Here is a 24351-nt window from a genome sequence, read left to right on the forward strand (position 1 = left end):
TAATAACAGAGTATTAGAATACACAAGTGAATAACTGATAGAGCTGTAAGGAGAAATACATGAATCTACTATTACAGTTGGAGAGTTTAGCACCCTTCTATCAGAAATGGACAAATCCAGCAAACAGAAATCAGTAATGACACAGTTGAACCCAACACTACCATCAAATCACTAGATATAATTATCATGCATAGACTATTTCATCTAATCAAAGCAGATTACATATGCTTTTCAAGCTCACGTGGGAGTTTAACGAAGAGAGACCACATTATGGGCCATAAAGCACACCTTAACAAGTAAAAGATAGAAATTTTACAATGTATGTTCCCAGATCACAGTGGAATTAAATTAGAAATCAGTAACAGAAAGATAGCTGGAAATTCACCAAATACATGGAAACTGAACAGTACACTTCTAAGTAACACATATTAAAGAAGAAATCTCAAGAAAAATTTACAAGTGTTTTTAAAATAAATGAAAATACAAGTTATTAAACTTTGTGAAATGCAGTGAAAGCAGTGCTTATGAGGGAAATTCACAGCATTTAATCCATCTATTAGACATAAAGAAAGTTCAGTAATCTAAGCTTTTAACTTAGAAACTAAAACAAGAACAAATTAAATCCAAAGTAAGCAGAGAGTTTGTCAGTTTATTACAAAACTAAGCATACTCTTGTCATACCATCCAGCAATCATGCTCCTTAGCATTTATCCAAATGAACTAAACTTGTGTCCACACAAAAATCTGGACATGAAGGTTTACAGTAGCTTTATTCATAATTGCTAAAAGTTGGAAGCAATCAAGACGTCCTTCAGTAAGTGAATGCATAAACTGCAGTACATCCAGACAATGGAATATTATTCGGTGCCAAAAAGACATGAGCCATCAAGCCATGAAAAGACATGAAAGAAACTAAACGCATATTACTAAGTGAAAAAAGCCAGTCTGAAAAGGCTATATACTATAGGATCACAACTATATAATATTCTGGAAAAGATGAAACTTTTTACTGGAGAGAGTAAAAAGATTAGTCATTGTCAGTGATTAGTGAGGAGCAAGGGATGAAAAGGTGGAGCACAGAGGATTTTAGGGCAGTGAAACTATTCTGTATGATACTACAATGGTGGATACATACCATTTTAAATTTGTCAAAATGCAAAGAATATATAATACCAAGAAACAATCCTAATTTAAACTATAAACTTTAGGTAATGATGATATATTAGTGTATGTTCATCAATTGTAACAAATTGTAATCAATTGTAACAAAAACGTACCATTTTGGTGGAGAATGTTAATAGTGGATGATACTGTGCTTCTATAGGGACAGAGATTATATGGAAACTCTCCACTTTCCATTCAAAAACCTTTCCATTCAATTTTGCTGTGAATGTAAACTGTTCTAAAAAAGAAAGCTTATTAATTTAAAAAATGAAGGAAACTTAGGTTACATGTAATTATTTATGGTTTAAGGCACATTTTTCAAGTTCAAAAATTATAAAGCGTACTTCAAAATATTTAATCAGAAGATTTTCATCCACTCAACAAACATTCATTGAGTACCTTTAGAATGAAAGGTAGAATGAAGTGGAAAACAAAAAGAAAAATGTGTAAGGGTAGGACATAGATTAGGTAAAAGGTAAAGCTTTTATTTAGCGCTGTCTCCTCAACCTTATTTTTAATGAGAACCAAATAATTATGGTAGGTTTTCCATAGGTATTAAAGAGGTCAATAACACTAGTTTCAATGTAGTCCAGAAAATATAATTTAGAAAGTCAAGGTTCAGGCATATGACTATGGTTTAAAAGAATGATTCCACTAGTTTCGGCAGCACTTTGGGAGGCCGAGGTGGGCAGATCACGAGGTCAGGAGTTCGAGACCAGCCTGGCCAACATACTGAAACCCCATCTGTATGAAAAATACAAAAATTAGCCAGGTGTGGTGGCATGTGCCTGTAATCACAGCTACTTGGGAGGCTGAGGCAGGAGAATTGCTTGAACCGAGGAGGCAGAGGTTGCAGTGAGCTGAGATCATGCTATTGCACTCCAGCCTGGGTGACAGTGTGAGACTCCATCTCAAAAAAAAAAAAAAAAAAAAAATGATTCCACTAGTTTCTATTGTTTACAAGCCAAATTAATGGAAACATTTGTAGTTCATAACTTTTTTGATTACTAACAGAACACAAAACCCAGAAAAAGAGACATTTTAAAAATGGATCAAAGCGGACTGGGCCGCGGGCCTTGGGGCCCGAGCCCACCTGGAGGGATTGGACTGCAGGGCGCATAAGGGCGGGGCCTGCCGCGTTCTGTGCCCGGCCGCCGCGCCCCACATTCGCACTGGGATAGTGAGCCTGGCGGCCACGATGTGGCGCCGGCTTCTGCGAAAGAGGTGGGTTCTCGCCCTGATCTTTGGGCTGTTGCTTGTCTACTTCCTCAGCAGCACCTCCAAGCAAGAGGAGAGGGCAGTGAGAGATAGGAATCCCCTGCAGGTTCAAGACCATGATCAGCCCATCCCGTGGAAAGTGAAGTTTAACTTGGGCAACAGCAGTCGTCTGAGCAATCAGCGTCGCAACTCCATTCATGGCAAGTTGCTGTTAGCCCTACCTCCTCACGGATGGGCTCCACTACGTTTGTGAATGGCTGCTGTGACGTCCCTAGCACAAAGCAGTACTGCTGCGATGGCTGCTCGTCCAGCGGCTGCCGAGCACTGTGTCTCCTGCTGCCTGCAGCCCAGCAAGCAACTTCTGGAGCACTTCCTCAACTGGGCAGCTGTGGCATTCCACAACCTCTTCATGGCAGTCGAAGATCACTTGGAGTTGTGCCTGGCCAAATGCAGGACCTCATCTCAGAGCGTGCAACATGAGAACACCTACCGGGACCCCATAGCAAAGTACTGCTATGAAGAAAGCCTGCCTGAGCTCTTCCCTGCATGAGGGGTGCAGTGAACTTGCTCCAGCCTGGGTGAGGAAGCCTCACTGACGAACTTGCCTCATGAGGCCCAGCTTCAGCGCTCAGGCCAGGCTGTGGGAAGAAGACAAAGACAGCACTAGGAAACCTTGGCTTTGACCACTTCTTGTGTTGTCATCTTCGGCTTCACTCACCACCCGGGCTTACCAGATGGAACTCTTCTGTAAAGCAGCTTGGACGCTCCAGCTGGTCTCATTTGGGAAAGATGAAACCACAGGCCAGGCTCATGGCAGTGCTGGCATTCTTGGATGACTGGACCCTGAGACCTAAACAGGGACCTGTGACTTGTGTTCATCGGGGGCTGGTGTCACTTCTAGGTTTGATCCAGGCCTTTTCACTGTAAAAAATTATTTATTGGATTCCTTTGGAGTAGTGGGAAAATTACAATGTTTTATGTAGGAAAACGCCTTGCCCTTCTAGTTAAATATGTTCAAGGAAATTATTTTTGTTGTTCTGTGTTCTCCAGTTTCAGGAGTTAAGTCATCCCTTCACCCAGATAATATGTTTTGTCTTTTAGAATGTCGATGTTCTCTCTAGGCAGTTATTTTTGTTTGTATTTTGACAGTATCAAGCATAGCCCCTGAACATAACCTGTTAGCGATATCCTGATGTCTAAAATTATCTAAAAACTCAGACACTCTTCCATTCTAATCTAACTGCAAGATTTCTAGCAGTAGGCGCTGTGTGCCTGCCCTCACGTTCTTTTCTAGTGGTGGTTGAATGTGCTCATATGCTCTATGGAGAGCACTGTTTTAGTAGAAATCTACCTTCTCGTCTTGAAGGAATTTGTTCTCATTTCTTTTGCCACTTAAAATTAACTGTGGGCTGCTCAGCCAGGGTACAATGGGAGCCTCAGGAAAGTCAGAGGCAACCTCCTCTGTTCTGTCAATGGAAACCCAACGTTGAGGCAATTACTAAACAGAGATGCACCTAGCAGCTTGCTGTATGTGTTAATTATTTATTGCTTTCAGCTTTGGGGGTGTAACAGGTATAAATGTTTAGTTCCCCTATGATTTGCAAAGAAGGAGAAACCCAACTTGTCAGAGCACTGCAAGAGGAGTCTTACTCCTGCCCTGAGTGGCAGATGAGAATGGTCATTATGGCTCCGAGAATGCTGCACATGTAGGTTGGTGTGACCTGAATCCACATGCATAAAGCATTCCCCATTTTTCTACTGTAATGCAGATTCTCTGGCCCAAGGTCTACAATATTTGATCCTAAGATCGAGATATCATGCCCACTGAATAGTACTGCTCTTTGATTTCGGGAGTGACATTAACACACAACTCTCCTATATTCCTTTACTAACTTCAGGATTGAGCAAGGTCTTTTTTATTTCGTTCAAATTATTGACCTGGGAGCAGAGTGCTAGTTCTATGGTCAGCATTCAACATTTTTTTTTCCAGTGGAGCTTTTTCTTTGGGCCATATTTGCCTTCCAATACATTTCGGCAATATGTAGTGGTAATTTTCCTTAACTTCCTATTACTACCTCTTATACTTATCTCCCAAAATAATTTGCCTCCCTTAAATACGTTTTTTTAGACGGTAAGCTGTCAGGCAATTTTTAAAACATTAGATCCCAAGAAATCTATTCCATTTGCATTAAATTTTTCAGATTCCGTGTGTTTGCAGCAGGACTAAATCAAACTCTGATATGAAAAAATAATAATAAAAATTGATCAAAATTACAATCTGTATATTAAACGTATAGGAAAGTTAAAAGGCAATTTGACAAAAATATGAATTTTCTTAATTACCTATAGGAAAGAACTTTGGGTAGAACAAAGTAAAAGAAAAGTAATAGAAATTAAACCATTAAAATTATTAGCTATAAATGGTCAAAGAAGTGTTTACCTAAAGGAATTTCAAGGAGAAGATTCATCTTCTACATAAAGAATGGAAAAAACTTGTGCATTACAAATATGAAATATTGCTATGGTTTGGTTATGATTTATTTGTCTTCAGCAAAACTCATATTGAAATTTCATCTCGAATATGGTGGTGTTGGGCTTAGTGGGAGGTGTTTGGGTCATAAGAGTGGATCCCTCATGAATAGATTGATGACCTCCCTGGTGGGGCGGGGGTGTATTCTCACTCTATTAGTTGTATAAAAGAGCCTGACACCTCCCCTCTCCTCTTGCTTCCTCTTTCACCATGTGATCTCTGCCTACACTTGCTCCCCTTCACCTTCTGCCATGAGTGGAGGCAGCCTGAGGCTCTTATCAGTTGCAAATACTCAATCTTGAATTTTCCAGCCTTCGGAATTGTCAGCCAAATAAACCTTTTTTCTTTATAAATTATCCAGTCTTAGGTATTCCTTTATAGCAACATAAAATGGACTAAGACAAATATATAGAAAAAACCTCATATTAGCATGAAACATTCTGTACTTCTAAAGGGAAGTTGCCTTTAGAGAGGTGCTGGGTTTAATTCCATTCCTTGAACATGAGGGTTTCCCTAAAACTATTATGTACTGATGTAGTCTGCAATAGTCATATTGTCTATCAAAAGCAGAAAGTGGCAATGTAATAGGAAGGGTTCTGGTTAGAAATATCTTCTGCTAGTGTTGAGATGTTCTTAGCATCCACGTTTGTTTTCTGTGGATGGCCATGCAATGATCTTGATACAATAGTTCTAAACTTTGCACTTTGGTTTTAAAAACTTACAAAAGATCTTTGGCATGACATATTCATTTTATGATTGGTTTTATTATTTATTTTAATTTTTGTTGTCGTCATGCAGATTTTGTGTCTTTTGGATTCCAGACACTCCAAATAATATCTCTCCTTGCCGTTTCTTCTAGTGGCTGGGATACTTTTCATGAGACAAGCACTAACAACAACATCAAAAGAAGATACTATGAGTGAAGATGAATTTTATATACAAAACTCTATAGAAAAAGGCATATTAACTATCTGCCAAAGAGGAAGAAATATTTGGTTTGCTTGCAGGGTCAACACCAAGGACAGTATCTTGAGCTGGAGTTTGGCTGAATAGTACACAGGTTACTCTGTAAATCAAGTGACTCCTACAGATTAACAATTATTTATTTCTGCTTTGGTTTGCGTGTTTGCCCTCTGGCAGTCCACATGGCTCAATACAAAATAGGGATATTTCATTTTCCTCCTTTGTTTCTTCTTGTACTGCGGGCCAGTAATTATGCTGATGTTCTACATGTCACACGGAGATACATGGAAGAGAAAAGGGCAAAGATCTAGGAGAATGATTAGAGGGGTATTCTCCAGTTTAAATGTAAAAATATTTTTCCTCTGAGAAAATGAGGAGAGATTGTTTTTGTCCTGGGGGAAAGGGCAGGCTGATGAGCAGTGATGGATACCTGCAGCTACGTGGGACCAGATGATAATCTCAGTTTGGACCTGTCACTAAGCAAAAGAAAATGCGATCACCTGTAATGCTACTGAAGGGACCTTACCTATAAAATATATTTCCCACTCTCTGAAATGAGGGTTTTTGTCATTTTAATGAGGACACCAAGTCTTTCCTTTCACAGACTTAATATTAATTGGGCCAATTTCTGAAGTTGAAGTTCTTTGTACATTGCCAGAACATTGAAAAGTTCAATATTACCTTTTAATAATATGTTTGAGTAGGTGAATCCATCAGTCCTGATACTAAAGAGCATATAGTACAGTGAATGTATTCATATCCTGCCATCATTAGTTCTTGGCTTCTCCTTTTTGACTATTTCCTATGTGGGAAAAATATTTCTCTTTATGACGATTGTTCCGCAGATCTGAAGGCTGCCAGTTCATCACGGCAATATGAAAGTACCAAGGCAGCTGTGAACTCCTCTTTTTAGAGGAGCCACTAACAGCAAAATCCCAGACATGTTTCTGTACAACAAAAGATCAAACATGATTTTGTGCCATTAAAAAATTAGTGCCTGAGTCTCGATACAAAGAAAACAAGAAAAAAAATAGTGGAAGTAAATTCAGGGAGTCAGCCACCCTTTTAAAGCTTCGTTACAGGAGATGCTAAAAATGTTACAAAATTATAGAAGGAAGAATGGGTAACATTCCTCTCAAGACTCATAAGGAAGTCTGAGCTACAGTGATTCACAAAGGGAAAAAGCTGAAAAGAACAAAGAGTGGGAAGAAAGAGCAGGAGACGATATGAATAAGACATATTGGGGTGGTTGCAGGTCAGTTCAGGCAAAAAATCTCAAGTGGGTTCCCCGACCTCACAATGCCTTGCTTTTCCTCGCCTCTACAGCTTATTGTCTCCATTGCAATCAGGCTTCTGCCAGTATGGATGCATCTGGAAACATCATTGTTACCCCTGTTAGATCTCTAAATTCCCATCCCAAACCGAATCCTCATCTGCCAGTTTTCTCACTGCCCCTCATCACCCCGAGACTGCTCTCTTTCCTTGCTGGGATTTTTAATCTCACGGAGTGGGCAACTTCATTAAGCAAGTTCATTAATTGTTTTCTGGCTAGATAGATCTCACTGCAAACTCCTCAGTGCCTTCTATTGCTTCAGCTTCCTGAAAACCTCTGGCCAGGCTTACCATGCCAATCCCCAACTCACAGTCACTTGACTTAACTCTCTCTTATCCTGGGCCACAGAGAATGGGAAGTTGCAGAGCTAGGCAGCTAGATCAATACACACTCATGTTGGCCATTGCTGATGGGTCTGTCACCTCTCACTGATTTCTTACTTCCACACTGCCCATAGCTTTTATTCCAAATCAGTTCCTTTCTCCACGTGGTCTCATTTCCAAATCATTTTTGTGATGAATAAATTATCTCTTAGTGTATGGAGAAGCCTGGGCTACCTATACACTTTCAGCATCCCCTCTCTTATCTCAGAGAAAGAGGGCTCTCTTCTCTCTAAAGTAAACTCTATTTGAATATGGATCCCTTCCCTTCTTCTTTTCAAAGATTCTACTTCCACAAGTACTCTTTTATTTTCTAGCATCTTCAGTCTCATACTCTCCATTGCCTCCTTCCTTTTTATTGAACAACAACAACAAAAAACCGTTAAATTTATCGATTCTAGTTGCCATTTATAATATTCATTATTTCATTTTGCTTAGTACCCAACTTCTTGATCTATGGTCTTTGTTTACTTTCTTTTATTAATGTCATATATTCTGGCCCCTACCTCTATCACTCCACTAACATAGCTCTTGCCCAGCACTGTTCCCTGAATTCCTATTTTCTTTGTACCACTGACTAATGTCAATGACTACTTACTTCTATAAAAGTTTTTCTTGGTTTCCACAACCCAATTCTTTTCTAGTTTTCATCCAGCCTCTCAGAACTGCTTCTTTTCTAACTCCTCTGCAAACTCCTCTTTCCTTCTCCCTTACTGTGGCGGGTCCCCCAAATTCTGTATTCAACCTTTTGCTGTTCTTTCACTTGTTTTTCATACTCATTTAATAAAATTCTCAGGGCTCCCGCCAACACCTCTACACTACCATCTACTATTCCTTCTAGTTTGTTTAACTGTAATTTGAATACAAATCCCTTCTGCCCATTTCTCAATAATCTACTATCTGCTGTTCATCTCATCATATTCTGCAAATCAGTCCCATCCATCAGTCCATTTCTGTCAGTTCCACTGTTACAGTTTGAATTGTGTCCTTTCAAAAAAGATAAGTTGAAGCTCTCGGAATCTGGCTTATATGGAAATAGGTTCTTTACAGAGGTAGTCAAGCTACAATGAGGTCATTATGGTGGTTCCTAACTTGATATGATTGGTATCCGTATTGACAGAGGAAATTTGGACCTAGGAATAGGCACGCACACGGGGAGAATACCATGTGAAGGCAGATGTTGGGATGATGCATCTACCAGACAAAGAACACTCAAGATTGCTGGAAAATCACCAGAAAGTAGGAGACAAGAATGGAACAGATTCTCCCTCACAAGGAACTAACCCTAATGATATCTTGATCTCAGACTTCTAGCTTCCAGAACTGTGAGACAATACATTTTTGTCAGTTAAGCTGCCCACTTTGTGGTACTTTGTTATGACATCTCTAGCGAACCAATATAACCAACAGGCCTCCAACCTCTCAGACTAGAAAACACAGACTCATTTTTGGCTCTTTCCTTTTCTTCATCATCTATATCCATCTGGCACTCAAGACTTAGGTATATTCCTTGAAAATGACTCCTAGCATCTTTAATCTCATTCAATCAATTGCCTCCTTTTCTTCTACCATTTTTTGGTCTCAGTTCCTCTTGCCTTCACTCTGGTCCTACCCTTCATCATTTTACCTCTCAGTTCTGTAAAAGTGTCTGGTTAGATTCTCTTAATTCAAGATTATCTCTTAAAATGTATAATTCATGTTGCTTTCATCATATTAGCGCCGTGGTCAAGATGTGCTTATAGTGGCATATTGCTTACTATGCGAAGTGTAAGGTTGACATTCATCGCCCTCCATAATTTGGACCCATCTACTCTACTCAGTCTTTTATCCCCCTATAAACATCATGCTTATTTTCCTCTTTGAGTCCCCCCAATGCTTTTACTCCCTCCTTTCCTCCCACCATCAAGTTGCTTTCTTACCTTCCTTCCTATCATCTAAACCTGTTCATCTTTCAAGGACCTGATCAATTTTTCACTTACTGTGACAACTCTGGTCTACACTTGATATTTCTTGCCTCGCTGCATTCTAATCAGTACCTTCCATGTTAGCAGCAAGTGGTATTTCTAAAATTTTCTGTGGATTTACACATATTTATATCTCTATCTCCATCAGCTTATAGGACATAGTGCTTGTTAATTAATTGGCCAAACTCTTAAAGTGGAAATAATGGAAAATAAAAGGTCAGGGAGGAAGAAGGAGATTAGATTAATATCAAGGGAACAAAAAACTTTGGCCGGAACAATGAAGGAGAATTAAGTCAATGTTTTCCAAATGTGCTTCCTGGACCACCAGCATTGAAATCATTTAGGATGGCTGAAAATGCAGATTCCTCAACCCCATTACAGACATATTGGATCAGATTCTGCAGCTTCGACACCTGAATTTTAAAAGGTAACCCAAATGATTCTTCAGTATACCAAGTCTGAGAACCACTAGTCTAAGTAAAGAGCAGAAGATGGATGCTGAAAGGGAACAGCTTTTCTTATGTTTACTGGGTACAGTACTTTCCATTGTGGGTAACAAGATAATGAAATAATTTTACACTACCATGATTTGCTTTGATGTAATTCTCTCTCTTCAACAGATTGTGTACATCAGTCCTTTCTTCCATGGAAAGAGTATTTAAAGTACTGTATCACAAATATGGGCTGGCTAATACGGAGTCTCTCAAAGAATAGAAATTTTGTGGCACTCCAAGGAAAGGTAACTGAGACTTCTAGGCTGGTTTTACTTTCTTCGGGAAGTAAAATTTAACCAGAAGCATGCCATAGTTTCCTATAATTCAAGTTTGATAGCATGGACAGAGGGGGAAAAAAAAAAAAAACAACTCTGAGATCTAGTTGCTTAAGCTTTTAATTGGAACCAAGTGATAGCTAAAACATGTAGCCGCTTTAGATAAAAACTGAGGACCTATTCACTGACTCACATTGAGCAGGATTTCTGCAGTTGAGTACTACAGAAGCGAGATAACAGAATTAGATACAACCGAGGGGAAGAAAAATGCACAAAAGTCCTTGAATTAAAATGAATTGAAACCTTCTGGGAGAAAAGCTATTTGGTAAGCTCCATTAAGTCTATTGTAGATAGCTTTATTTGACAAAGCAGCATCCTGGCATGTGGAATAGGAAAGAAAATAGCTATAAGATGATCTGTCAGGGAGTTTCCAGTCTCTAAATGAATAAGACTCTGTGCAGTAGCCAATACAGCTTTTAACTCAGAAGAGATACAGAAGCAAAATGCAATTATATAACCCTAGTAAGCACGTACTGTCTGAATCTCCCATTCACCCCTCTCCTTCCCCAATAACTCCACAAACTCAGCAATTTATCAAGTGGATGCTCAAACTTATGGTGGCATTTATTTCATGGTAACACTGGATAAACACTGTGTACAATACTGTAGATACTGAGGTGTAAACAATCATACAAGTGAAAGATTAATCAGCTACAAAACATCCTATATAAACGCTTAAATAATTTGAATAGCTCAATTCTTATTCTACTCTTTGTTTTGGCTATAAGCTTACAGTATTTATTTGCAGTAATTAGTTGACTATACAGCAAATGCTAGCTAACCACTGATTACAAATGGTATATTCAATATAGATAGCAGTTTGTATGTTTAGGGTTCAAACATATGGCAAAAATAGAAAATATTCAAGTGTAACAGCTAATGAATACCTTTTTAAAATTCTGACTTGGTATTTTTCTTTCCTTCAGAGTTTCTGTTTATGGAGTAAAAATTCTAAGACCACTCAAGTGGCTACAGAGCTGCTGACTTCACTATACAAGTACTGGAACCAGGAAATTCAGATTTGAATTATAATTTCTCTCTCTCTCTCTTTTACACACACACACACACACACGTACACAGCAGGAACAGCATACAACTTATCTCCAATCTCCAGCATAGTGCTTAGTATGTAATAGTTATTAAATAAATGGATGAACTAATTTATCCATCACAAAATCCCTGTTAGATTTTTTCTTTTTTTTTTGAGATGGAGTTTCCCTCTTGTTGCCCTGGTTGGAGTGCAACGGTGTGACCTCGGCTCACTGCAATGTCTGCCTCCCGGGTTCAAGGGATTCTCCCGCCTCAGCCTCCCAAGTAGCTGGGATTACAGGCACCTGCCATCATGCCTGGCTAATTTTTAGTATTTTTAGTAGAGATGGGGTTTCACCATTATGGTCAGGCTAGTCTCGAACTCCTGACTTCAGGTGATCCACCCACTTCTGCCTTCCAAAGTGCTGAGATTACAGGCGTGAGCCACCGCGCCTGGCTGTTAGATGGTTTTTATAATGTACTTCTTACAAGTGTGGAAGCTGAGGCTCAGTGGGGAAGAAGTCCCTCCTAAGTCAAGGACAGAGTTGGAACTAGAACTCAGATGTTTCAACTTTAGGTCCAGTGCCTTTTCCACTGTATCTTCCTATAATTTAACTTCTAAGATTGTCTGAAAGTGTTTGCCTGAAAAGAGTAGTCTTCTGGCTATTTTATTATCTGCAGTGGTAATTCTCCCATTCAAGATACTTTATTATGAAATTGAAGGGGGGGTATTGTCCTATTGTTCAAAAAGTTTGCCCTGTGGGTCCCACTAAGGACCTATAACATAACCTCTGTCTAACAGTGAGGTTCTGACTATACTAGGTTAGAGCTGCCTAAATGCCCAGCGTTTTTTGGAAAAGAAATTCCACTTTTGGCTGGGTGCGGTGGCTCATGCCTGTAAATCCCAGTACTTTGGAAGGCTGAGGTGGGTGGATTACAAGGTCAGGAGTTCAAGACCAGCTGGGCCAATATGGTGAAACCATGTCTCTACTAAAAATACAAAAAATTAGCTGGGCATGGTGGTGTGCACCTGTAGTCCCAGCTACTCAGGAGGCTGAGGCAGAGAATTGCTTGAACCTGGGAGGTGGAGGTTGCAGTGAGCCAAGATCATGCCACTGCTCTCAAGCCTGGTGACAGGGCAAGACTCCATCTTAAAAAAAAAGAAAAGAAAAATAAAGTCCACTTTTCATTAGGCACTTCAATGTAAATGAAAATTACAGAAAATCCTGTAGCCACAGGTCTGATATTCAGCCAATGTGTACATATATGGCCTCACCAACTATTTCTAGCTGGTATCCAGACTGATGGGTTGGTGTTCATACCTTACTAGGTATTATAGGATTGAAAATATCAAAAAAAAAAAAAAAGAAAATATCTCACCTGCAAGTACACGTTTGTTAAATAACAAAACAGAATTATCTTTACCTGATTCCTCAGTTTCTTTTGTTTCTGTTGTTTCTTCTATTTCATCATCAGACATTTCCATTTCTTCTTCTCGCCTGATTCCCATTAATTCATCATTATGAATGTTGCGAATTTCCTAAGGTTAAGAGGTATGCTTTTTAGGTGGGAATGCCTTGAAAATGTTAAGGATGTGAACAGAGTTGAGGATAAGATAAAGCAGCATTTTTTCTCACATATTAGGAAAAAAATTCTCCAAACACTCTTAAGGCAAAGAGGCATGTTGAAAGTACAACAGTCTCAGACAAAGCAGACTTGGTTACACTCTGTCTTGCATTAGGCTTTCTTTCCAGACCAAGAGCTCTAGGAGTCTATGATTCTTATATTTCTCTCGTATTAGAAAGTACTTTTGGCCATGAAAGACATTTTACCTCTTACATAGACTTGTGGACTTTCCTTTAAGGGTTCTGCCACTTTCACCTCCCCATGTTGGACCCTTTAATTTTGCTGCTTGCCATCCTCTTCTCTGTTCTTTTATAGTTTTGTTCAACATAACTCTTAATTGAGTTTTTGTAGTTTTAGAAATTACAGCAAAGATGAGCTTTCAGGAGGAATATTCTACCAGACCAACCCTCCCATGGATAATAACCATAATCTTTGGACAAAACACAAAACAAAACCCATAACTACTTGATGATATTGGAGAGTGAACAAAAGCAGGCATATCTGGGGAGAAGCTGACACTTGGAAGAAAGGAATAGCATAGGTGAGTCTCTCAGTTTTTAAGGGGCCATTTCATCTGAGGTAGACATATTCTGAAGAGAAGCTGACAGTTAGAAGAAAGGAAGAGCATAGGGTGAGTCTCTTAGTTTTTGAAGGGCCATTTAGTCTGAGGGTAGACCAGAGTTAGCACCTCATAAGATGGCTAAATTTCTAATAGAAAACCCATAGCCTTTATGGCCTAAAGAACTCAAGGAGAGTTCAGGGCAATTACTGCCACTGGAAAATAAGAAGGGAATCCCAGAAAGAAGATAATAGAGGCAGGGGGAAAGAACTTCAAATTCTGTATATAAGATCTGCTCAAATGTCTGCATGATACCTGAGCCAAGAAAGCAGAAGGAAGATTCCAAACAGCACAGCTAAGGCTAAAAGAACTGAAATGACAACTAAGCTTCTATCCAAGATATAGAATTCCCATCTCGAATCCAACCAGGTAAATCGACCATTAAAACAAAAGAAAACCAAGTCAACATTCTTTGAAGGAACATAGCGGAATCCAGAGTCTTCACAATATAATAATGGCCATAATATTTAGGATACAGCCCAAAATTACTTGACACATAAAAACTAGAAAGAGATGGCCCATTTCTGAAAGAAAGGACAATTAACAGACACCAACCCTGAAATAACCTAGATGTGGTAATTCAGCAGACAATAAATTAAAGCAGCTATTATAACTATGCTCATGATGTAAAGAAAATACAATGAATGAAAATATAGAAAATCTCAGCAGAGTAATAGAAATGTTTAAAAGGAGCCAAGAGTTCTTTTGTCTGAAAAATGAAAAGAATCAAGGATTCTTTAAAAAAAAATTTCTATTCCTCTGCTGAGATTACCTATCCTTTCATTCATTATGAGCACATTTCTGTTATATCACTGAGAATAGTTATAATAGCTGCTTTGTAATCCTTGTCTGATAACTACCACATCTGGGTAATTCTACAACTAGAAAATGACATCTGAAATAAAAATAACCAGACAAGCCTAAAAGTAGAATATAGATGACAGAATAATGAGCTAATTTAAAGAGAGAGCAATATAAATGTATCTAATCTGAAGAACACAGAAAAATATATAGATATTTAAAAAAACAGAGCCTTGGGACCTTGTGAGATTGCATCCAAAGGTCTAAGATACATTTAAATAAAACTGCAGCAAAAGAGGAGATAAAAAATAATTTAAAAAGATTTGAAGAAACAAGGGTTGGCAATTTCTGAAATTTGATGAAAGACATTAATCTACATATTCAAAGAGTTCAGTGAACCCCAAGCAGGATACGTGTGAAAAAAGCACATCATATTAAAACAGCAGAAAGCTAAAGAGAAAACTCTGGAAAGCAGCCAGAGAAAAGCAGTACATTATACAGAGGGGAACAACAATTTGAATACTTTGACTTCCTTCAGAAACAATTTAAGGCCAGAACTCAGTGAAATAAAATCTTTAGAGTTCATGAAAAAATACAAATATCCATTTATTCAGAATTCTATATTCAGAGACAAATTCTCTCAAGAATAAAGCTGAGGTATATTTTCAGACAAAATTAAATGCAAGAATTCATCACCAACAGGCTTACGCTATAGAAAATGCTGAAGAAAGTTCTTCAGGCTGAAGGGAACTGCTAAAAGATATAAACACAGACCTTCAGGGAGGCATGAAAAACACTGAAAATGATCAAGATCCCATGACAAAAGTCAGTTTAAAAAGGTAAGCACAATAACTTTGCATTTTGAAGCAGCTTGTGATCATTTAGAGACCAATTGATGCCTGTCAGAGGCTCCTCAGCACTGAACTTAGAATTCCTTGCTTGGATTAGCCTGTACTGAATTGCCTCCATTTAGGGGAATTATATATATTTCAAATGGATTTTTAAATAATTGATGGTATAGTTAGTCATTAACCCAACGAAAATCCTCCTTTTTATTCCTTTTATCAGGAAAAGTAATAATTTCTAACTCAAGTTAAGTTTTTACTAAAAATAAATAAAAGACTCTTTTTTAAAAAGTGAGCTATTTAGTATCACGACTGATAAGAATAGAAAAAGAAGATGCTAACGTAGCATCTCCCATTCTATTTCAGGAGTCTGATTTTCAGTTATCATCAAAGAGCTGTTATGGGGAAAGGTGATTATAATGAAGTTTGTCATTGGCAAATTTGAATATTGTACAACTTACTGCATCAGGAAAAGTCATGGCTTTCTAGTTGCCTAACAAAAATGTAGACTGTTAGAAAGTATAAGCAGAGACCAACTCTCAATTCACAAACATGTCACATAACCCTGAGAAAGTTATTGTGTTTCTCAGAAGAGTAAAGTATGTTCCTTCTAGGGAAATGTCCCAGGGTAGGAATATCTGAGAGCTAAGACATGTCCTCCAGCTTTTCAGCATCCACAAAACATCTTTATGCTTCCAGCTGGGCAAAAAAGTATAATCTTTTCTTAGAAACATAAAAAGTTCAAAAACTATGTGATACAGCTTATCTAGTCTTTCACATCCTCAGAAATCCCCAGAAATATAACAGGCCTATGAACAAATTTTACCTAAATGTTTCAAAGTACTTCAGGAATAAGAATCACCAGTTGCTTTAACTGATAATAAAATAAGGATAAGAAAAACTAAGGGGTATGCTTCCCTAAGTTGTTCAGTCAGGCAGGCAAAGTGGCAGAGCTCAGCGCCCCCACTAGACAATCCTTTCTAGCTACAAAGAAACACAGGCTCATATCATTGTTCTTCTAGAAATACCCAGTACAGTATATCACACGCATGGGAGATAAAGAGAACAGCAGAGGTTATGGGGTACTATAGTAAAGTAAGCTTATTGGGAACATTTAGTAAGTGACAGTATCCCCCAAAATAAGGAGTAAGGTTTTAATTCTTTGAAAATCTTTCCCTTAAAACACTGGATCTCTGAGCTACTTGTTTTCTGTATTCTCTTGTTGGATCAGAAAAGTTCTACTTTGGGAAGGAAACCCTAACTAATACCTTCAGAGTGAAGGGCTAAAAGGTGACATGAACCTGAGAAAGGCATGCTACCTAGTTTGGACATAGGTGCAGGCAGGAGAAAATCTCTGAGCCACTGAAGAGCAGACAGCAAAGAAAATAGCTGTCTCCCAGATTTGCTCTATTTCCCATCCTGGCATTTTTAATCCAGTGCTGAAACCAAAAGAGTGGCAATGGTATGCAGAAACATTTTTCAGCAATTTGCATTGTAAATCTCTACCTGAAATTGACTGGCTCACATCACTGGTAGACTACATCAAAAAAGGTAAGATAGCCCTCCTAAAGTTTTTATACCCTTCTCCTGCCCACAGTAGATCTGTGACATTTTTCATTTCAACAGTGAACTGTTAGTGATTTCTGGAAGCACATTATAATTACTTTGCGTCTGTTGTAACAATAACTTTTTGTGAAGCTTAGAAATTCACACACTACTCTATAATGGGGACAATGCACTTTCATATAGAATGAAACTGAAATCTGAGACAGGAAAATGCATGAAAAGAACTACTTTTATACCAGCTGACATTTTTGATTTATCATAAAGTAAGCAAATCATAAATCATTACACAGTAATTATATAACTATAGTTTCACAAGAATTTATGTGGACTTAAAATTAATCTTATTCATGTTTTATGATAGGAACATGATTCCCAGAAAATCAAAGTTCCTTATTAAATGTGTAACAAAATTCTACTTACCTAGACTTTCTTTCTTTCTTTCTTTTTTTTTAACAGGGTCTTGCTCTGTCGCCCAGGCTGGAGTGTAGTGGTGTGATCATGGCTCACTACAGCCTCGACCTCCTGGGTTCAAGCGATCCTCCTACCTCAGCCTCCCAAGTAGCTGGGACCACAAGTGTGGGCCACCACACCCTGATATATTTTGTATTTTTTGGAGAGATGGGGTTTTACCATGTTGTCCAAGCTGGTCTCAAACTCCTGAGCTCAAGCAATCTGCTTGGATCAGCATCCCAAAGTACTGGGATTACAGGCATGAGCCACTGTGCCTGGCCTAAGACTTTCAATATTAAGAGGAACATTGGTGGAGAAGAGATCAGACAAGGGAATGGGAAGAAGCAGAGGATAGGGAGATAGCTTCTACACTTATGTAAAAATTTGATTCTGAGATATCATTTAATATAATGAAGCAAAGTACAAACTCAGGTTCTTAATTAATGTCTATTGCATGATACATAGTGGAAATACAAATTAGGTTGATCCAAATTGTGTTAGATGTTTTTTGATGGCTGAAGGCCAATAACTGGTGTTAGTGCAGATGGATCCTAAACCAAGGGTATGCGGATTATTTGAATATCTATCTGTAAACGGTTCTTCAGAGTTTGAAATGGTAGGCCTGTAATTCTAGAAAGAAAGTTATTTTGGCAATCACAGTATTTCATTTTACAAGAATACTAGCAATCATCAAGTCCCTTTTCCTCTAGCCCAATGGTGTCAAACCTCATCTGAGGGAGGATTTAAGAGTGTATGTCCTAGGGCTTATTGTTATGGCTCTAGTTTTTATACATTATCAAAGCATTAGCTTCTAATAAGTGATTCTGTAGAAAAAGAGTTCCTACAATACACAGAACTGCCAGTAAGGTCACTGTAGAAACCAACTTTTAGTAAGGGGAGGGACTTTAGCCTTCTCCTAATACCCTTTTCAGTTGTGTTAGCAGGGACCTCATATACATATAAATCAGGAAAGTAAAGCAATGAAAAAGACTCATTAATAAACTAGTCTGCTTGAGATATACTACGAAAGGCAGTGTCTAAGCTCCCCAAAGGTAGAGACTTTTTCTTCATACTCCATATCCTTTCTCTCAGCAGAGTAAGACCACGTTGGCTGCTGGTAGAAGGATGTCAATGAGACAAGCAACAAGTACTTTGTGACATGAGAATATCATTGGTTGACTTGTTCTCAGATGCAACTGGTAAAAAAGTTGAACATCAGAAACTTTCACCTTCATGAAACCCTTGGCTTATGAGTTGTATGTAGCTTGGATGCCTAGGCCAAAAATAAGCCAGCCTAGCTGATTAAGTTTTTGAGATGTTCTGATTTTCAGGAGGTGCTAAGAGGCAGTGACAATTTAAGAGGATGGTTTATTTATTTCCCACAGGATACCTCCTTTTAGTCTTCATAGTTGCCTGCTATCAAGTAAAAGTTTGCAGAGGTTAAAAAAAAAACAACAAAAAAAAAACACAAGGACGAAAATGAAAACAAACTATGACTTAAAGAGGCACCAATATAAAGTGAAAGAGATCTTTTAGGTTTAGGGAATGCAATACCAGAGGAAGGTTATGAGTTATCTCCCACTTTCAGCTGTTGTACTGAACAAGATTTGAGATATTCAAGGTGGACCTTACTTTAATTCAATCAAACAAGCAGGAAGAATTTTTTGGGATTTCTACAGTCTACAAGTCACATCATGAAGCATGTAGCTCCTGGAAAGTCATGTTGGTCACGTACTTTATCATCACCACTCTGCCAAGGAAGTTCTGTTACAATATAGGGTAATAGGGTGCAAATATCTCAGTTCTCTGTAGGTCCTAAGAGTCTCTAGCTCACTAGTATGTATAGCTATCTCTACTGTGAGTCTAATTAAATTCAATTATATACCCGCCAGATAAATAGGCTTGAAATATTAATGGCAAAAACTGCGATTACTTTTGTACCAACCTAATAACTACACAGAGCCTTGAGGAATATAATGTTGATGGGTAATATTTTATGGCCTCATAGTTTACAAAAGTGTTGTGACCTAGGCAAATCAGCATTCCAACCAGAGGCTCCCTTCCTCCTGCAAAAAGGCAACGTTGTACTGTCAGGGCTTTCCTTAAAGGGTGGGGACGTTCAGCCAACTTCTTTTAACCCAAAGAGGGCTTAGAAGTGTATGTGTATCAAAGGGAAGGTAGAAACTTAATGCCATATTGCTTTTCTACAATCATGAGACCTATTGAGCATTTTTTTCTTGACTTTTATTCTTCTGAACTGAAGACTGGATATTTTAAATTTAGCACGTGAAATTCCACTCCTCCTCTTGATCACTTTCATTACCCTTCTGGCTGCCTGAAGGCAAGATCACTTCATTCTATGTTGCCTGTCATAGTGCTTGAGATAGAGAAAGTGATCAGTAAACATTTGAATCACAAAGTTGAATTTTGTTTGTTGAAGGTGAACATGAGGCAGCCCTAAGATTCTAAAACCATTTTGTGCTACAGTAAGATAATAGCTTCCTTTTTTACCTAATTCTTTAAAAAAACAAGTAAAGATGCTATTGGCTTTTTCTGACTCTACCTACCCATTAGATGGAATGTCTTCAGGGATTTCTCTCTAGTGACTCCCAGATCGCTTTGCTGTGCTGGAATTGATGGCTCAGATACTATCAGTTTATAAACAGGGTTTGGCTTATTTTCTCCTAAATGATTTTCATGATTTTCAAATTATTCTCACACAAACAATCTAATATATTCTCATGACGGACAGAGAGAAATTATTATCTTTACTTTATAGGTTAAGAAACAAAGATTCGCAAAAGTTAAATGACTAGCCCACAAAGAAGCATTTTGCACCAGAGCTCACAGTGAGAAGAATAATTTCTAGTCCATTTGGTAGTTTTGTAATTTTGTGTAAATCACTTAACATTTTTATGTTTCAATTTTCCTGCAGGTAAAGCATGAATTCTATACCTACTCACTATCTCTTATGAAGTTTTTAATAAAAACTGAAGTAATATCATATTTTTCAAACTGTTTACACATTTCCTAACTCATCTAATCCTAGAAGACTGGTTTCATTATTGTCTTGAATTTACAGGTGAAGAAATAGAGACTGACAAAGGCTGAATAAGCTGCTCAGTCACACAGCTCTAACGTCAGAGCTCAGATTTGAATTCATGTCTGGCTCTGAGTTCGATACTTTTTTCACTCCACCATGTCTATTGTGAGGCTATCTCACCATGTCTGTCTCACACAGGTGAGATAACCAATGTGAAAGCACATTATAAATGTAAATATCTTTTAAATGCTATTTAAAAGTTAAGGAATATGACAATTTACATTGACAGATATCTGGACTGCTACCAGGCTGGCAAAGAGGACCCGGAATGTAGTTGAAAAAGTTGCTGCATATATAAATAGAAAATATTAGGGCTTGGTAAGGAAGTTGCCCATAGGAATAGGAGGGCTTGAGGCATATGTAACAGGATTTCCAATGGCAGATCAGTGAAATATCCCATCTCAATTTTTAATCTTTGATTCAGAATAGCAAACGAATCATATCACATTTATTCTAGTATTATGCTAAAAACGTCAGTTGAGTATAAGCAGAGAGGTGTGTGACAACCTTAACCTAAGATCAGGGTCCTGCTACCTTTAAAGCATCCACCTATAAAGATGACTAAATGAGTTTGATAAAAGCAGCTCAGAAATTTCAATGATCCAGTATAACACCAGGCAGCTTCCGTCCTCCACTGGCAAGACACTAAAAGATGTAAGGCAGCCCTAATATTACTAACACTAGAAGTGCAGGTCACTAATTATTGTTGTACTCAAGACTAGCTAGCTTAGAGAAGTAAACTTATAACTATGCCACCTGCATTTTCACTACGCAGGTTTCCATCCAGGAGAATGCATTCACCACAGCGCATGGACCATTTATTACCCTTTCGACAGCAGGTGGTCTGGACACCGTGACAGGCTATAGAACATGTCTTAGTGTTTTATTAGGGCGTTGTGTGACCGTGGGAGCTTGGCACTATTTAATTCTGGCTAAACTCCAAATCAATAACTTGTTAAAGAAAGAAACTGTCCCCCTGAGAGGCTACCAGAATAAAAAGTTACCAACCTCAGCTTGTTTGCACCACACGCTGATGTTTTTACGCTGGGCTTTTGTGAAGTGGTCCCATGCCTTCTGCTTGGAGGCGGAATGGTACACAGCCACTATCTGCTCAACTGCAGCATTGAATCAGTAGTTGGATCAGGCCAGAGTATCATCCGGGATGGAAAAAGAGAGGAAAAAGAAATGAAATAAAAGAGAAGAATCAGACTTGTTGTATCTTCTTGTTATGACACTATACTAGGCTGTGGTTGTGCTTGGAAAAGACTACATGTGTTGGGGTCCTGTGATTTTAAAGGGGACTCAAAGGAAAAGACATCAACATACAGAAAGACAAAAGGGAACACCAGAGGTTTAGCGTGAAGTGGTAACAACTAGAGTTTGAATACAGGCAGTGTGAATTCATGGAGGCAGGAGAGAAAGAGTCCTAGCAAATGTGCTTTAATTTAGTCTTGTCTTTAGTGTACTAGTGACCCTGCACAGCATGGAAGAAAATGGCAAACTGTACTGGAACTTTCTACCCCTGGCTCCTTTCATAGCCCGCTGATACAAACTTGGATTCCTTGCTTCAACAGAATTCATGCTTTCACTATTCTGAAGTATGTTTAACCAAAAGCATCAGATCAAAACCTAAGATGGACTGAGTCTTTTTAAAGTCTACCTAGATAGACTGTTGACTGGAGAAATATAAGTTTTAGGAAAGAATACGATGTAAGTGTGGTCCTAGAGAGTATTTTTCAAGGTCTCTTAAAATGCCAAACAGAGAAAGGTATGCAGATATTCTGGGGCTTTATCCCAATCAGTTCAAGAGAGGGGAAGCTTAGACATGACTCTTTGGGGGAAAGAAAAGCAAGACAAGAGCCCCTGTCTAGTTGGGTGTTCACATTAAGAAAATCCAGAGGTGGTGGTTTTTTTTGGCCCTGTTTGCACCCTGTCTTCTAATGACTTAAGGACTTATATTCCCATGATGCATGCTGCTCTCTCTTTTTTCAAATTTTATCCCAAAGTCCTGAACACATGTGCTTTTGCCTCCTGGATTTTATGCCCATGTATACCTTCAAAATACAAGTGGCAAATGAAACAACTCCCCCTTAATCACAATTATGTAGGAGTCAAGTACAGGGAAGTCAAGTTTGGAAAAACTGGACCATAATTGTTTAAAAGCAAAGTCATAAAATTGTACTCTTATTCTTAAGGTGAATACACTTATTACTGAAAAAATACGAGTGTAACTGGGGTCTGTTGGGGGGGACCAGGGGAGGGACAGTGGGGTGTAGGCAGTTGGGGAGGGATAACATAGGGAGAAATGCCAGATATAGGTGATGGGGATGGAGGCAGCAAACCACACTGCCATGTATGTACCTATGCAACAATCCTGCATGTTCTTCACATGTACCCCAGAACCTAAAGTGCAATAAAATATATATTAAAAAATATGAGTGTATAATTTTATAATGTGGTAAGCAAAAAATTACTTAATAATTTATCTGATCTGGCTCATTTCAGAGACCTTAGATAGGTGTGGAGAAGAACTTTTTGAAAATGGCCATGTTGGTAGCTGCTCACCTCCTCCCACTGTCTATGACATCCAGCAAAGGTAGTAGAAGAAAGGAAACAAAGTCAAAAATGTAGAAGTAGCAAATTTGGTTTTTATTCAATCACCTTGGGAAATACAACTACACTGATCATTGAAATGGAGTTTCTAAAAGGCATGTTACATGATGATAATGCCACAAATCTGAAGCAAAGCAGATTAAAAATGCTACATCGTAACATTATCAATAAAACACCCAGCCCTCTATTGAGGCCCAGGGCTGTAAAAGTACAGGATGTGGCCTAAGGTTTAGTGTTCCTAAGAAGGTGAAGTACATATACCACAGAAGATGAAGCTAGCAGGTGCCCACATGTCTCCTGTCAAACTGGAGCTTGGGCATTTAGCAATATAAGGAGAGCACAAGGCAGTGAAAAAGGGAGCCTTGAGCCTTCACACAAGATGGCTCTGGAGACCTGGGCTCCTGTAGAGAGCAAGTGACTAAGTGAAGTGACTTATCATCATTCCAGCAGAACTCTAAGTTCCACTCACATTGAATGAGAATTCCAGAAAGGGCTTGCTTGAACTTCTCCTTTGCTTCTTCCATATCTTTCTCATGGGCAGCTTTCTCATTCACCAGGCGGCGGACGTGGCTGTTGGCCGACTGGATCATGGAGTAGAAGTTGTTGGCACTACGACGGTTTACCTCTCCTCGCTCTATCCAGGTGAGCAAGGTCTGCACAGCTTCCGAGAATTTGGAATCATCTGAAAAAAATTATGTTTATAGCCAACAAAGGTAAGCAAATTTTGATCTATTTTCCCAACATGCTGGCAAAAAGGCCATTGTGGTTTTTGGCAGTGGTGGTTACATGAATTGCTGAGGATGAGGAACCACACATACGCACAGGTGCTCACACAGGCAGCAGGCAGGCAGACAGATAGGAGGAATGGAAGGCTCAATGTAGTCAGGCTGGTTGTGGTCTATGATGAATTTTCAGAAAGAGAAATGTTTCCTTGAAAAAAGTTTTCTGTACTGATATATAGCTTTCAGGTATTGCAAATTTCTTACCCTCTCTGATTTTGTGTGTGTGTGTGTGTGTGTGTGTGTGTGTGTGTGTGTGTGTGTGAGAGAGAGAGAGAGAGAGAGAGAGAGAGACAGAGAGAGAGAGAGCGCGCGGGCGGAGGGGAGAGAGACACAGAAGAAAAGATGAATTAGTGAGGGGCTTCAGAATTCTACAGTTCTGTGTTTTAATGAGGAAAAACAAACTTGAATCCTGAGTTTAACTTGAATTTGACAGTAACTTTACCTTGGATCCCTGCAATTACAGCATTGGAAGGAGCCTCAGGGAAGAGTTAAGTGGGTCATTCTTTAGATACAAACATGTACATCTTCGACCTTTT

At 38.7% G+C, this 24351-nt stretch overlaps 1 protein-coding gene and 1 pseudogene across 8 annotated transcripts in view; one reads left to right on the plus strand and one right to left on the minus strand.

Annotated features, from left to right (window-relative positions):
• Window positions 1–24351, minus strand: part of ENOX2 (ecto-NOX disulfide-thiol exchanger 2) — a 275984-nt gene that overhangs the window by 24190 nt on the left and 227443 nt on the right. For all 8 annotated transcript variants that reach the window (XR_004263438.1, XM_032260196.1, XM_032260200.1 and 5 more), the window contains 3 exons: window positions 23503–23715; window positions 21429–21535; window positions 12836–12950 (listed from right to left, as the gene is read on the minus strand). Coding sequence is in view for 7 of the 8 variants with exons in the window: in XM_032260196.1 (XP_032116087.1) it covers window positions 12836–12950; window positions 21429–21535; window positions 23503–23715 (435 nt within the window). In the remaining variant the exon portion in view is untranslated. The remainder of the gene's footprint in view (window positions 1–12835; window positions 12951–21428; window positions 21536–23502; window positions 23716–24351) is intronic.
• Window positions 1583–2933, plus strand: LOC116537942 (annotated as a pseudogene).

The sequence above is a fragment of the Sapajus apella genome, unplaced genomic scaffold (assembly GCF_009761245.1).
Source record: "Sapajus apella isolate SASKATOON/1434 unplaced genomic scaffold, GSC_monkey_1.0 scaffold115, whole genome shotgun sequence".
In the NCBI taxonomy this organism is placed as follows: Eukaryota; Metazoa; Chordata; class Mammalia; order Primates; family Cebidae; genus Sapajus; species Sapajus apella.